Source organism: Antechinus flavipes, chromosome X (assembly GCF_016432865.1).
Source record: "Antechinus flavipes isolate AdamAnt ecotype Samford, QLD, Australia chromosome X, AdamAnt_v2, whole genome shotgun sequence".
In the NCBI taxonomy this organism is placed as follows: domain Eukaryota; kingdom Metazoa; phylum Chordata; class Mammalia; order Dasyuromorphia; family Dasyuridae; genus Antechinus; species Antechinus flavipes.
This window is the reverse complement of record NC_067404.1, coordinates 85,132,036-85,145,169: the sequence shown is the minus strand read 5'-3', so window position 1 is coordinate 85,145,169 and position 13,134 is coordinate 85,132,036. Positions and strand designations below refer to the sequence as shown.

At 58.1% G+C, this 13,134-nt stretch overlaps 3 protein-coding genes across 9 annotated transcripts in view; 2 read left to right on the top strand and 1 right to left on the bottom strand.

Annotated features, from left to right (window-relative positions):
• Nucleotides 1-1,287, bottom strand: part of PORCN (porcupine O-acyltransferase) — a 34,741-nt gene extending 33,454 nt beyond the window's left edge. For all 3 annotated transcript variants that reach the window (XM_051968039.1, XM_051968042.1, XM_051968040.1), the window contains exon 1: nt 1,179-1,287. The gene's annotated coding sequence lies outside the window, so the exon portion shown is untranslated. The remainder of the gene's footprint in view (nt 1-1,178) is intronic.
• Nucleotides 1,288-1,386: 99 nt separating this feature from the next.
• EBP (EBP cholestenol delta-isomerase) lies at nt 1,387-5,693 on the top strand. 5 transcript variants are annotated; one of them, XM_051968092.1, is made up of 5 exons: nt 1,387-1,504; nt 4,100-4,453; nt 4,703-4,739; nt 4,890-5,020; nt 5,212-5,693. In XM_051968092.1, exons 2-5 carry the CDS (start codon nt 4,138-4,140, stop codon nt 5,445-5,447), a joined length of 720 nt encoding a protein of 239 aa, XP_051824052.1. In that variant the 5' UTR covers nt 1,387-1,504; nt 4,100-4,137; the 3' UTR covers nt 5,448-5,693. The 5 variants fall into 5 exon arrangements, with proteins under 5 accessions (XP_051824052.1, XP_051824050.1, XP_051824048.1 ...); XM_051968090.1 differs by having other exon boundaries at nt 1,387-1,536; XM_051968088.1 differs by lacking the exon at nt 1,387-1,504 and adding an exon at nt 2,322-2,652.
• A 93-nt stretch (nt 5,694-5,786) lies between these two features.
• TBC1D25 (TBC1 domain family member 25) lies at nt 5,787-12,761 on the top strand. Its single transcript, XM_051968038.1, has 6 exons — nt 5,787-6,479; nt 7,757-7,866; nt 8,800-8,957; nt 9,321-9,445; nt 9,932-10,120; nt 10,612-12,761. The coding sequence occupies exons 1-6, from the start codon at nt 6,396-6,398 to the stop codon at nt 12,061-12,063; spliced, it is 2,118 nt and encodes a 705-aa protein (XP_051823998.1). The 5' UTR covers nt 5,787-6,395; the 3' UTR covers nt 12,064-12,761.
• The last annotated feature ends 373 nt before the right edge of the window (nt 12,762-13,134 follow it).

The window sequence follows — 13,134 nt, the reverse complement described above, 5'->3', positions numbered from 1 at the left end:
TACATTACTGTGTGTGTGTGTGTGTGTGTGTGTGTGACTGGCTAGCCTGCTGGTACATTACCGTGTGTGTGTGTGTGACTGGCTAGCCTGTTGGTACGTTAGCATGTGTGTGTGTGTGTGTGTGTGTGTGTGTATGTGTGTGTGTGTGAGACTGGCTAGGCTGCTGGTACATTACTGTGTGTGTGTGTGTGTGTGTGTGTGTGTGTGTGTGTGTGACTGGCTAGCCTGCTGGTACATTACTCTGTGTGTGTGTGTGTGTGTGTGTGTGTGTGTGTGACTGGCTAGCCTGTTGGTACATTACTGTGTGTGTGTGTGTGTGTGTGTGTGTGACTGGCTAGCCTGCTGGTACATTACCGTGTGTGTGTGTGACTGGCTAGCCTGTTGGTACGTTAGCATGTGTGTGTGTGTGTGTGTGTGTGTGTGTATGTGTGTGTGTGTGAGACTGGCTAGGCTGCTGGTACATTACTGTGTGTGTGTGTGTGTGTGTGTGTGTGTGTGTGACTGGCTAGCCTGCTGGTACATTACTCTGTGTGTGTGTGTGTGTGTGTGTGTGTGTGACTGGCTAGCCTGTTGGTACATTAGCATGTGTGTGTGTGAGTGTGTGTGTGTCTGTGTGTGTGTGAGACTGGCTAGCCTGTTAGTACGTTAGCATGTGTGTGTGTGAGTGTGTGTGTGTCTGTGTGTGTGTGACTGGCTAGCCTGCTGGTACATTACCGTGTGTGTGTGTGTGTGTGTCTGTGTGTGTGTGACTGGCTAGCCTGCTGGTACATTACCGTGTGTGTGTGTGTGTGTGTGTGTGTGTGTGTGTCTGCTAGTGCATCCCCGTGTGCCCGCGCGCGTGCGCCCGCGATGAGCTGGCCTGCCAGCGGATCCCGTGTGGGTTTCAGGAGCTGCCCCGGCTGGTGTATCTCCTTGTGCAGGAGATGATCCGGCCTTATGCTTCAGCCCCCGTGGCAGGGGGGAGCGATCGGGGGCTGCGCAGGTCCCCCTCTCTGCCATCGCTCCCCCTCCCCCCTTTGCTCAGAGTGGAGGTGGATGGAGGGGGATGATGGAGGAGATGGGAGAAGATGGGGGGATGCTGCCTGGGGACCTCCTCTCCTTCACCCCCCTCGGCCCCTTTCCTTTTCCCACCTCCGGCCGAGGGGATGGGGAAGGCTGTTCCTCCACCTGCCCCTTACCTGGCCGCCTCGTCCGACGCTGGCCACCGAGGCAGCTTCCCTTGCAGCCACCTTCTTCACCGGCCCCAATCACACAGGCTTGTCGGCGGCCCCTTTAACGCAGCGGGGAGGCCGGCTCGGAGCCAGAGAATTCGGAGCCAATGAAGACTGCTAGATCGTCTGCGCAGCCAATGGGAGGGCGGCAAAGTCGGGGGGGGTTGGGGGGGGAGCTGGAGGATCCGAGGCAGCCGAGGGAGCGGGGGAGGGGGGAGGAATGAAAGAGGTGACCAATGAGCTCGAGTCGAGGGTTCGGTAGACCAATGGGAGCCCGTCGAAGCCGAGAAAAGGTACATTACCGGGGCTGGCGGGGCCGGAGGAGGTGAGTGGAGGAGAAGCCTGCTGCCAATAGACACGCGCATAATATTCGCGTGACCAATGGGAGTGTGGCGCGGGCGGAGGAGGAGAAGGAGGAGGAAGAGGAAGGGAGAGGAGGAAGAGAGAGGAGAAGGCGGAGGAAGAGGGAATGGGGGAGGGAAAGAGAAGGGGATGAAAGAGGGGGAAAAGGGAGGGAGGGAGAAGAGGAAGTGAAAGGGGGAAAGGTGAATCATTAGATTGTAAACTCCATGAAGGCAGGAACTGGCTTTTGCTTTTATATCCCCAGTTCTAGTACATAGTAGTCTCTTAATAAATGTTGATTCACTGAAAAAGAGGAGGTGGCGTAAAGGAAAAAGGGAGCATGGGGACCAAAGAGGAGGAGAGGGAAAAGGGAGCCGGGGGAATCCCCCGAGCTGCTTTCATTGCGCAGTTCGAGGCTTTCGGATAAGCTGGGCGCCGGTTTAGGTTGTGTGGCTGTCACTGCGAGGGGCTGCTGGGGAGGAGGGGAGAGGCTCTGACTCACTCCTGGGACATTCTGTGCGGCCTCCGAAGGAGCAGCTAGGCAGGCGGCGGTAGCCCTGCCTTGATACTGGAGGCTCTTTGGGGTTCTAGAGGCGCCCAGATTCGGTGTCCTTAAGGACTTTCCTTCCTAGTCGATTCAAAGCAAGAAGCATTTTGCCAAGTCTAATTCGCAGGCGCCCGGCGTCGGCGCCCCAAAAGTCTGACTTCCCAGAGATTGCATTCGGCAGGAGGAGGCCAGATTTCCCACGAGAACAGGAGGGAGGGGGGGGGGGAGTGCTAGCAATTCAGGAAAGCTGGCCCTGGCGTCTTAGGCGGTACCCGAGCAGAACCTCCAACAAAGCCTAAATGAAATTTCAGGAGGCGGAGGGGGGAAGTAGCTTCCTGTCCTGGGCAAAGTCTCAGAGGCTGGAAATAGAATGATGTGCAAAGAGCCTGCCTTGGAAGTGGGACAGCTCCATCCCCGCCCCCGTCCGCCCCCATCAGCTCCTCCTAGCTGATTACGCTAACATGAAAATCATTTTCTTCTTCGAGGACCCTCCCCTTCCAGCTCGGAGGGACCTGCTTCTCCCTGGGTCTCCTTTGCGTTTTCCAAATTGAGGTGCGGGCTTAGACTGGCACCTTCCAGGTTTGACTTCCAGGGCTCTAAGAGTCAGGAATAAGCCTCCCTCGACCGAAGGCAAGAGTTAGGCAGTGCCTTGGGAGTTGGGCGCGAGAAAGGACCCCGAGGGTTCTGGCACCTAGGGAAAAAGGAGAGCCTCCAAGGGGAAGGGGACGGGAAAGGGGACGGGGAAGGGGACGGGGATGGCGACGGGGATGGGGACGGGGATGGGGACGGGGATGGGGACTGGGATGTGCGGAGGCGGAGCTTCCAGCGCTCTCAGCTTCTATTGGTCCCCTGATGCCAGGGGGCGGGGACTGACGTTCCCAGAGCTGAGATGGCGGAACCGGCCGGCTTGGAGCTGGGGGCGGGGGGGGAGGGGAAGGGAGAATCGTGTTGTGCGTGCGTGGGTTTTGTGCGTTTCTGGGCGTGTATGGTGCGGCGGAGGTGCGTGTGCGCGGGGAGAGGCCACAAAGTGGGCACTCATTGGCCCGCTCCGGTCAGAGCCGAGACGTTTTGAGGCCTCCAATTGGCCGTGGGACAGCGCCTTATCGGCCTAGGGCGGTCCTTCGGTCAGGAGCTTGGGGAGAGCCGGGAATCCGGGCCCGCGCGTTCAACACCCATTGATCGCCTTAGGTCAGAGGGGCGGGCCTTATGAACCTCCTCTAGCAGTGATTAGTCAAATGCTAGGAGAGGGTTGGGCTACGGCGAAGACACTCCCCCCAAACCTGCGCGGAGGTGGAGTGGCGGATGGGGAGAGGGGAGGGGTAGGACGGTAGGACGGTAGGACGGTAGGAACCCGAATGCAGTGGCGGTCTCGGTAGTTGGGACTGCTCTAGTTGGACCACGTCGTCTGTCCACTGTTGGAGCTTCGAGAAGCCTTGTGAGTCCTTGGCCGTGACCTGACCTCGGCCTCACGACTGGGAGGGGGAGGTGCGAGCCCTGACTCTCGGTTCTGTCTCCGTGGGAGCCCAAACGCATCCCTGTTAACTCGGAGCATGCGCTGGGCTTCTCTTGAATTACGCCCCCCCCCCCAATTCTCCCCACCCCCCACCCCCCACCCTATTGCCTCCGCCTCCAGGGAAGTCCGTCTCTGAGTGAGCTCACTCTACGGCCTTTCCCGGGCCCTCTCATTTGCACGAGGAGAGCGCCCCGAATAGCATGAGCTCCCATTTCTCTCTCAGGCCCCTAGTACCGGCTCTCTCATTGCCCCCAATGCCCTTCTTCTCTGGGTCCCTAGGCTGGCTCCCTCCCCAACTCCATTTAAGTGGGCTTCCTCCTCGCACCTTCCACGATGCCCCCAAATCCTAGTAGATCAATTCGAGGGCAGGGGCTCCTTCCCCCTTCTCTAAACTTCCCCAGGGCCTTGCCTGTTGCTGCTGTGATTCCTTGGCTCCTCTCGGGGCCCCCACCCACCCTTCATCCTCTTTTCTGTTTCTCACTCTAGGATCCTGGCCAAAGAGCTTTCCTTCAACACCCGTCGCCATGAGCTCTCTTCACGTGGCACACCCTTACTGGCCCCGAAACCTCCAGCTCAGTTCTTATGTGCCCAACGACCTGCCAGTGTGGCAGATCCTCACGGTGTTCTTTTCTGCCTCGGGGGCGCTCCTGGTGGCTACTTGGCTGTTATCCGGCCAAGGGAGGAGGGAGAGCAAACCCCCCCAGCCGGCTCTGAGCCCCTGTCGCCGCCTGGCAGTCTGCTGGTTTGCCATGTGTGCCTTCGTGCACTTGGTGATTGAAGGCTGGTTCAGTGTCTACAATCGGGACATTGCTAGGGATCAGAGCTTCTTGTCCCAGCTGTGTGAGTCTTTGGGAAGGGGAGGTTGAAGTTTTTAGCTCTTAGCCCACGGAGTGTTATTGTAGGGGACACATGCGCTTCCAGGAGTTGGGGACCTGCCCCTCTTCCCTGTGGAGTTAGGAGCAGCACTTGGTTCCTGCTCAGTGAAGTTACTGAATTCAGTTCCCTTGAACTGAGGGAAAGGCTTCCCTAGCCCTTTGGCCCTCCCAAACTCTGGTTGCTTCTTTAAGTGTTGTGTGTTGTGTTTTACAGGGAAGGAGTACTCCAAGGGTGACAGCCGCTACATTCTGTAAGTAACCTTGACTCCTGATTTATGACCTTCCCTGCGCTCCCCTGGTACTTACTTCTTTGGGGTATCTCTGTATGGGGGCAAGTGGATGGCAGGCTTTGGAAACAATTGAGAACCTTCCTAATTCCATGTACTCCATTTCTGAGACAGGGCAGACAACTTCACTGTATGTATGGAGACAGTGACAGCCTGGGCCTGGGGCCCACTCAGCTTGTGGGCTGTGGGTGCCTTTCTGAGACAGAGGCCAGAACGCTTCCTTCTCCAGCTTATTATTTCCTTGGGTAAGTGGACCTTTCCAGGGTAGTGATGGGGGTGAGGGGAGGGGAAGGGGTAGGAAGCCATCCTGAAAGGGGAAGGGGGTGATTATTTGAAGGCTGGAGTGCTGTTGGAGATCCTAGGAAGATCCTGACTCTCCTTCCTGTATGTTGACTAGTCTGTGGGGTGGGGTGGGGCTGGGGGGATCTGCTCTCAGGTCAGCTGTACGGTGACGTCCTTTATTTCCTCACTGAGTACCGAGAGGGCTTTCAGCATGGGGAGTTTGGACACCCACTCTACTTTTGGTTCTACTTTGTCTTCCTGAATGCCTTGTGGATTATTGTGCCTTCTGCCCTTCTTCTGGATGCCTGGTGCCAACTGGCACGTGGCCAGTTGCTGGCAGATGGTGCTGGCCCTCAGGCCCCAAGAAGACAGCATGAGCATCTCCAGTGAAGACCTTCTCATGGAGGGGAGAAGAGGGGGAAAGGTGGGGAAAGGGAAACATTTTGTCATATTGAGCCATCCTTCTGTCCTGGCACTGTTGGATTTTGTTGCAGTCTATTACCTTTATTATCTTTGGGGCAGTTTCTTTTGCCCTGACTTGTGGGGCGGTTCAAGACCCTTGGTTCCACATACACATACACACCCATTAGGGATCCACCCTTGACATTTTTAATAAAAGCTGTTGAAAGCCCCAAATACCCAGTGAGTGAGTGGGGTGCTGCTGGAGTGGGTAGTGAACACCTCTTCTTGACCACCATCCCCCCTAGAACAGGAGTGAATGTTGGGGGAGGAGCAGTAGTAGAGGGTTGGCACGGGCAGGGAAGAAACCCTGGCAAGGGCTTTGGGAACCAGAGCCATCCGATTTCACGGGGAGGCGGACGGGAGAAGGCAGCAGGGTAAAAGTGCCAGGCTGCTAGCCAACGCCCGTGGGCACTCTGCTATCCTCCTGCGTGAGAGATGGAGGGAACTGACACACACAAGCAAGCTCCGCCCCTGGCTGTCACGTGGTGCATCCCTGCCCTTGCGCACCGTGCGGAAGCTTGAGTTGTCCGAACGGAAGGTCCGGCGGCCGCCGCCCCCCAACATTCGGCCTCGACCGGAATGGGGCAAGAGGGAGCGGCTTTAGGACTGTTGCTCTAAGGAGCCGAGTGGCGGCTGCACTGGCACGCCGAGGTGGACTCGCAGGCCGACCGGGGTGCGGAAGGCGGGGCAATAGTAGACCCGAAGGGGTGGGTTAGGGCCCGGGGAGTGCGCAAGCGCACGGTAACCGGAGGCTGGGGAGTGGATCTCTGCGCGAACCCCCAGTGGGCGTGTGCGCTTGCGCACTCGGAAGGTAACTGTCACCCTGGGAGGTGGCGGCGGTGCGAGGCTGCTGGGGCCCGGGTCTGAGGAGGCGGGATGGCGGCCTCACCTGGGAGCGCAGGAGCGACTGGGACTGCCGAAGACGAGGAGCAGCGGGAAGTGGTTCGGGTCCGAGTCAAGGTGAAGACGAGAACCCTCCGGTCTCGGGGCTGGGGCGGGGGGGGGGGGGGGGGGGGGCGGCGCCTAAGGGAGAGGGGGCGGCTCAAGGGGGGGCGGGGCTCTTGGGAGACCCTGACCAGGGGCCAGAGGACAGGCCGAGGCTGGCCGGGACCTCTGAGGAGGAAATTGAAGAAGCAGGGGGAAGGGCCAGGGCCCTCCAGGCTACACATTTGAAGACTTCAGAAGGGAAGGGAGGGTCCCAGACCGGATCTAGCCCCTGCCAGCAGCCCCTGATGACCTTGGGCCTGGGTCTCCTTGGGCCTCAGTTTCTCCAGTGGCCATTGACTTCTCCCAGGCCTCTCGGACCCCACCTTCCATACCAGGACTTCCAGGAGCTGACAGGGAATTGGGGAAGTGCCAGCCGACAAAGGTGGGGGCTGGCCCTTTGTGGGGGCATTCAGGACAGCTGGAGAGTTGGGGCTCTGGCCCCAGACAAAGGCCAGCTTCCCTAGCAGGCGTGGCCCTTGCTCTGTATTAGCATCCCACTGTACATATGGAAACCCCGACCTGGAAAATTTGGTGTTCTCCCTAAAATGCTGCTTGGGGTGTCTGGGAGCCAGCTGGATGGCAGCTTTGGGGCACTGCCAGCATCCAACGGGGACCACGGCACAACTGTTCCTAGAGTAGGGAGCCTTAGGGGCTTGCTAGCTGACTTGTGGACAAGCTAGAGATGGGGCATTTCGTCCGTCTGGGGGACAGCAGGGTGAGAGCTGAGAAACCCTCTCGGTGCCATGGGGAGACCAGCTGAGGCCTTCTCCTGTGGGGGGGGGGGGTGCCCTCTCTAGCCAACTCCCCGGCTCTCTGTCCAGACTGGACTGAGGCAAAGGAAAGTTCTGAGCAGTTTAGCTTCTAGAAACTAGAGGAAAGGGGAGAACACCTGGAACTGGCCCCAGAGCTGGGTGGTTCAGGCCCCTGGTGCTGCCAGGTCCTTTGGCCTTGAGCCAGCGTGCATGTGTGAAAGGTCATGTAGCCCCAGTCTTCCCATATGGCAGTAAGCCTAAAAAGAAGGTAAGTGGGCCCACGGGCCAGTGAATCCTACTTGTTTATACCCCAGCTCCGGTAAGCTTTCGTAGGCAGGCGGCCTGGTCGTGGGGGTGATGTTGGTGGCAGGTGACCCAGCCTGAAGTCTGGGGGCCTGAAAGGGGTGAAGTCTCTTGAGACTTGTCATTCTCAGCCTGATTTTCACTCTTGGAGAGCCAGGCCAGCTTGCCTACTAGGATGTGCTCTCTCTCCCTCAGAAGTTTGAAGGATTCCTGCAACCTGACTTCCGGACATTTGCTGTAGATCCCCAAATCACCTCCCTCGATGTACTACAACACATCCTGATTCGAGCCTTTGACCTCAATGGGTAAGTGGGCAGACATGTGATCGATTCAAGGCAAGGTAGTTCAGGCTGAGCCAGCCCCCTGGCTTGACCATGTCTGGCTGTCTAAGCTGTGCTCAGGTGCATTTGGCACCTGTTACTTGTCTGTTTGGGGCTGGGCAGCAGTCTGGGCACTGAGTAGCTTCCGTTTTACAGAGGAGGGAGGCCAGTGACTCTGAGGAGGGTGAGGTTGTGGGAGAGCGGGCCCCTGAGAACCCTGATGGAGCCTGGAACAAGGCTAGCACTTCTGCTGCCGTGCCTCCTCCCTGCCTCAGTGAGATGTGCTGTTCCCAGGCCTATATTCCAGACAGATTACATTTCCAAAAAGGAGGAAAGTGGTCCTTTTCAGGCAAGCAGTCAGTGCCAGGCACTGTGCTAAGTGCCAAGTGTATAAACCGACAGGCTAACATTCGAGCCATACGGGCAGATGCTTGTCACTGAGAAGCATCCTGGCCTCTGGTCCCTCTGAGCAAGAGCAGCTCAGACCGTTTTGCAGGAGCTCTTGCCTCTAAAGCAAGAAACGCGGTACCCATTTAAGCAGCTAAAAATCAAGTCAGCCAGCAGTTCTTAAGCTCCTGAGTGCCAGGAGATGACCTTCCAGGGAGGAACACGGCCCCTGCCCTCAAGGAACTTTCATTCTGACAAGGGAGAACCACATGCCAAAGGGAGCTGAAAAATGGGGGAGGGGTATCAATAAAAAGATGCCAGAAACCATAAGATGTAGCAGGGGGGGCCTGGAGGCTTCTGTGAAGCACCCCATAGGGAAAGCCCCAAGAGGAATCAATAAATGGAATCGGAGGCAAGGCCCACCCTGCCAAGAGCCCTCCAAAGCAATAAACTGGGCAGCTCGTGGCTTCTGTAATTTCGGGAAGCTAGGGCTAAGGCCCGAGCTTGTTTCACACCCTTCTGTCTCTCCAGAAAAAAGCATCAGTTTGGCATCAGTTACCTGGGCCGGGACAAGCTGGGTCCCGAGGCCTATATCCCACTGACCTCTGAGGGAGATTTGAGCACAGCCTTCACCAGTGCCTCCCAGCCCTACCTGCAGCTTCGAGTGGATGTCAGACCGCTGGAAGATAGTGCGTATCGAGCTCCCCCTGACCCTCCTCCCTCCCTCCACTGGGTTCACGTATTAGTATGGATTGAAATGAACCAGTCCGAGAATATGGGCCTTCCCAGGACCCTTCAGAGAGGACTGGTTAGATAGGCTACTGGCAGAAACCCCACTGGGGAGCAGCGTTTCGGGGGAGGGGGTCGGGGGCCCAAGCCCCACTCGGGTTTCCTTTCCTTAAGCCTGGCTCCATCTCCGCTTGCATCCTCCCATCCTCATATAGACGTGGCACCGTTTGAGAGCCATTTGGCCCAGGCTAGGCTCCTTGGCACTTCTGGAAGCTCGATGGGGATCGGGTCTCTTTGCCGGCTCAGCGCTGTGTCTCATTTAGGCCCCCTCTTGGAAGACTGGGACATCATCAGTCCCAAGGATGTCATCGGCACCGACCTGCTGCCTGTGGAGAAGCGTTCCTTGACGGCCGTGGCGCTGCCTTTCACACAGTCCATCATCTCTCAGGTGCGGAAACCTCATCTTAGGCTTGGAAAGCCCTGGGGTCTCTTAGAAGGTGCCTCACTTGCCCCCCTTTACATACATACTGAACATTGCAGAGCAGCTGAAAGAAAATGGAACTTGGAGGCAGGAGACCCGAGTTCTAATTCCATTCCCCACTTTATTGTGGAACTTTGAACATATCCTTTTGCTTCTGAACCTCAGTTTCCTTCTCCGTCAAATGGGGATAAACCTATCTCTTTTACGTGGCTACCTTGTATGGAGGACTTGTTAACTTCAGAGTACTAGATGAATGGGAGTACTTGTTGCTGCTGCCATCTTTCTAGCCTAAATTCAAATTTCTCCTCATTTCTGTCTAGTTTTGCCAGGTTCTTTGATTCTCTAGTGCACCTCTCTCAGGAGGGAGGCGGGGGTACGCAGCCTGGAGAGTGGGTTGGTCACAGTGAACTCCATCTCTCTCCTACCCCACTCCCACTTCCGTATGTCTCTTAGGTGGGTCGGACACTGTCCAAGGTCCAGCAGGCCCTGAGCTGGTCCTATGGGGAAGACCTGAAGCCTTTCAAACCCCCGCTCAGCGATGCCGAGTTTCACACCTACCTGAATCGGGAGGGCCAGCTGTGCCGGCCCGAAGAGCTGCGCCTGCGCATCTACCACGGAGGAGTGGAGCCTTCCCTCCGCAAGGCAAGGCCAAGCTCGCTGGCCCGGTGTCTTGGCCTGGGGCCGGATTCGCTGACTTCCTAGCCTCCTCCGTGACCCTCCTATGTGGGGACGCAGGCTTCTGTGACTTTCTGTCCTTCTCCTTAGGCCTTTCCATCTTGACCCCACGTCAATTGGTGGTAACCGATTTTGAGCCTGAAGCCTTGTGATGGCGTGGGAGCTTCCGTTAGGAGCCCGGCCTCGGCCACTGTCCGGGAGGGAACAGGGGAGATTCTGCTTAGCACCAGGGCGTCTCCCACCTCTGGTCTGTTGTACATACAGACACATGGGCGTGTGATTGCGTGTGTGTGTGCACGTGTGCGTGCGTGTGTAGTGTATGTGTCCGTGAGTTTGCGTGCACATGCGTACACGAGCACGTGTGCTGAGAGCCTAGCCAGTGGGTTAGCACGGTCACTGGGAGCCGAGCCTAGACAGGCCACCAGCTGAGCCCCATGGCCGTCTGTTCTTGGCTGCAGGTGGTGTGGCGCTACCTGCTGAACGTGTACCCAGACGGGCTGACGGGCCAGGAGCGCATGGACTACATGAAGCGGAAGACGCTCGAATATAACCAGCTGAAGAGCGAGTGGCACCAGCGGGCCAGTGCCGAGGACCTGGAGTTCATCCGGAGCAACGTCCTCAAGGACGTCCTGCGCACAGACCGGGCTCACCCCTACTACGCGGGCCCCGAGGACAACCCCCACCTCATCGCTCTGCACGACCTGCTCACCACATACGCGGTCACCCACCCCCAGATCTCCTACTGCCAGGGGATGAGTGACATCGCCTCCCCCATCCTGGCCGTCATGGACAACGAGGGCCACGCTTTCATCTGCTTCTGCGGCATCATGAAGCGGCTGGAGGCCAACTTCCGCGTTGATGGGGAGGCCATGTCCGTCAAGTTCTCCCACCTGAAGCTCCTGCTCCAGTACTCAGACCCGGAATTCTATAGCTACCTCCTCTCCACCGGGGCTGACGACCTTTTCTTTTGCTACCGTTGGCTGTTGCTGGAGCTCAAGCGGGAGTTTGCCTTTGAAGATGCTCTGAGGATGTTGGAGGTGACCTGGAGCTCCTTGCCCCCGGATCCCCCCGAGAAAGAGGTAGAGCTCGTGGGCTTTCCCGCCCCGGCAAGAGATGGCGAGCAGCCTGTCCGCCAGCGGCACATGCTGAGGCCCACGTACTACGGCCTGGACGAGGCTAGAGACAAGGTGCTGCTCCCCAGGGGGGAAAAGAAGGAAGAAAGCTCGGGGACAGAGGAGAGCGAGGAGACGGGTTTTAGGAAAAGGCCCTTAGCCAGACAGGCCAGTGTTGGGGACTATCAGCCTTACCGAGTTCGGGCTGGGGAGGATGCCCAGTGGGGCAGCCCTCCTCCCCAGCTACTAGAACCCTTGGCAGTGGAGGAGGGGCACATGCCGTCCAATGTCCTCGTGCCCCTGGTGCTGCCTCTTCACGTGCCCAAGTCCTTCTCGGCTCCTTCCCTTAGGCCCCTGATCGTGCCCTCCTCCCCGTCGTCCACAGAGCCCAACCCGGCGGGGGAGGAGAGCGGCAGCACCCCGTCTGACAAGGGGGGCTCCCTGGGGAAAAGCTTGTTGTCAGCCTGCCCGTCTTCCCTCCCGCCACCTCCACCCACCGGGGTGGCCGTGAGCCTCCCTCCGCCCCAGGAGTTTGGCCGTGGGAACCCCTTCATGCTCTTCTTGTGCTTGGCTATCCTGCTGGAGCACCGGGACCACATCATGAAGCGCAGTATGGACTACAACGAGCTGGCCATGCACTTTGACCGCCTGGTCCGGAGGCACCACCTGGGAAAAGTTCTGCACCGGGCTAAGACGCTGTTTGCCGACTATCTGCAGTCGGAGGTGTGGGACTCCGAGGAAGGGGACGAGGCCGCGGCGGACTCCCCGACCCCCGCCGCCTCGGTCGCCAGCTCCTGACCCGGGAGCCTTCCCTTCTCTCTTCCCCCATCTCCTTCCTCCCCCACTTCTTCCTTCCCCATCCCATCGGTGCCAGCTGCTGCCAAGAAAGGGAAGCCTGGGTGGAATAAGCCACCAGCTACCTCCCTCCACCTCTGTCTGCGTTCTGCGTTCTCCTCGTCTACCTGCCTCCCGTGGCGTGCTTGGCTCTCGGTCTGCCCCGGCAACTCTTGAGTCTTCCACGTGTCTAGCCCTCTGTCCTTCTCTTGGCCCCCGGGAGTCGCCCTGAATTCGAGAGGTTTTTCCCATTTCTCCAGGGGCCACACAGATCCGAAGGTGACCCGTGGCCCCCAGTCAGCTTCGAGGGCCATTCGGTCACACTACTTCCCCACCTCCTTTTTGACCTGGCAAAGGCTCCCGGGCTCTGGGTTTCTCAGGCCCCGTGTCTCTGTTTACATTCTCAACCGGAGCAGGCCAGCTTGCCCATAGTGAGGGAAGGTTTGGGCTGAACGGCCCCTGGGTGCTGAGAGGGGCGGGACCCAGGGGGGCCAGCCTTTGCTTCCTGAGCTCTGACGGGAAAGCTGTTGGGTTGGTGCCTCCCTCTACCCTTACCCCTCCAGAGATGCTCTCTCTCCTGCTGCTTGTTCCATCCACTGGGAAGATGAGGAGGCACCGCCAGGCATTCGTTATGTGAACAATAAACACCTGCCAACTTCCAAGGCCCAGCTTCCTGTTCCTTTTTTAAACAGAGTTCAAACGGCCTCCTTGGGAGGGCCCGCAATCCCCCAGCCTCTGCCTGCTCTACTTCCATCACCGCTTTTCAGTTTCGTGCTGTTCAGTGCGCTTACTTGTGTGAGGCAGGGGGGCCGGGGAGGGCAGGAGGTGGGACACATTTGCTGCTCGCAGATGCTAAAATGTCTTGCGAACGTTCTAGATCCCTGGAAGCAAACATTATATTTCATTGGCAGGTGGAATTCAGAGAAAGAGAGAGAAGGAGAAAAAGAGATACAGAACAGGAGAGTGGAGCCGAAATTCGAGGAGAAGGCTTCTACATGAGCACAGGATTTGGAGCTCACGGCCTAGCAGGGCAAG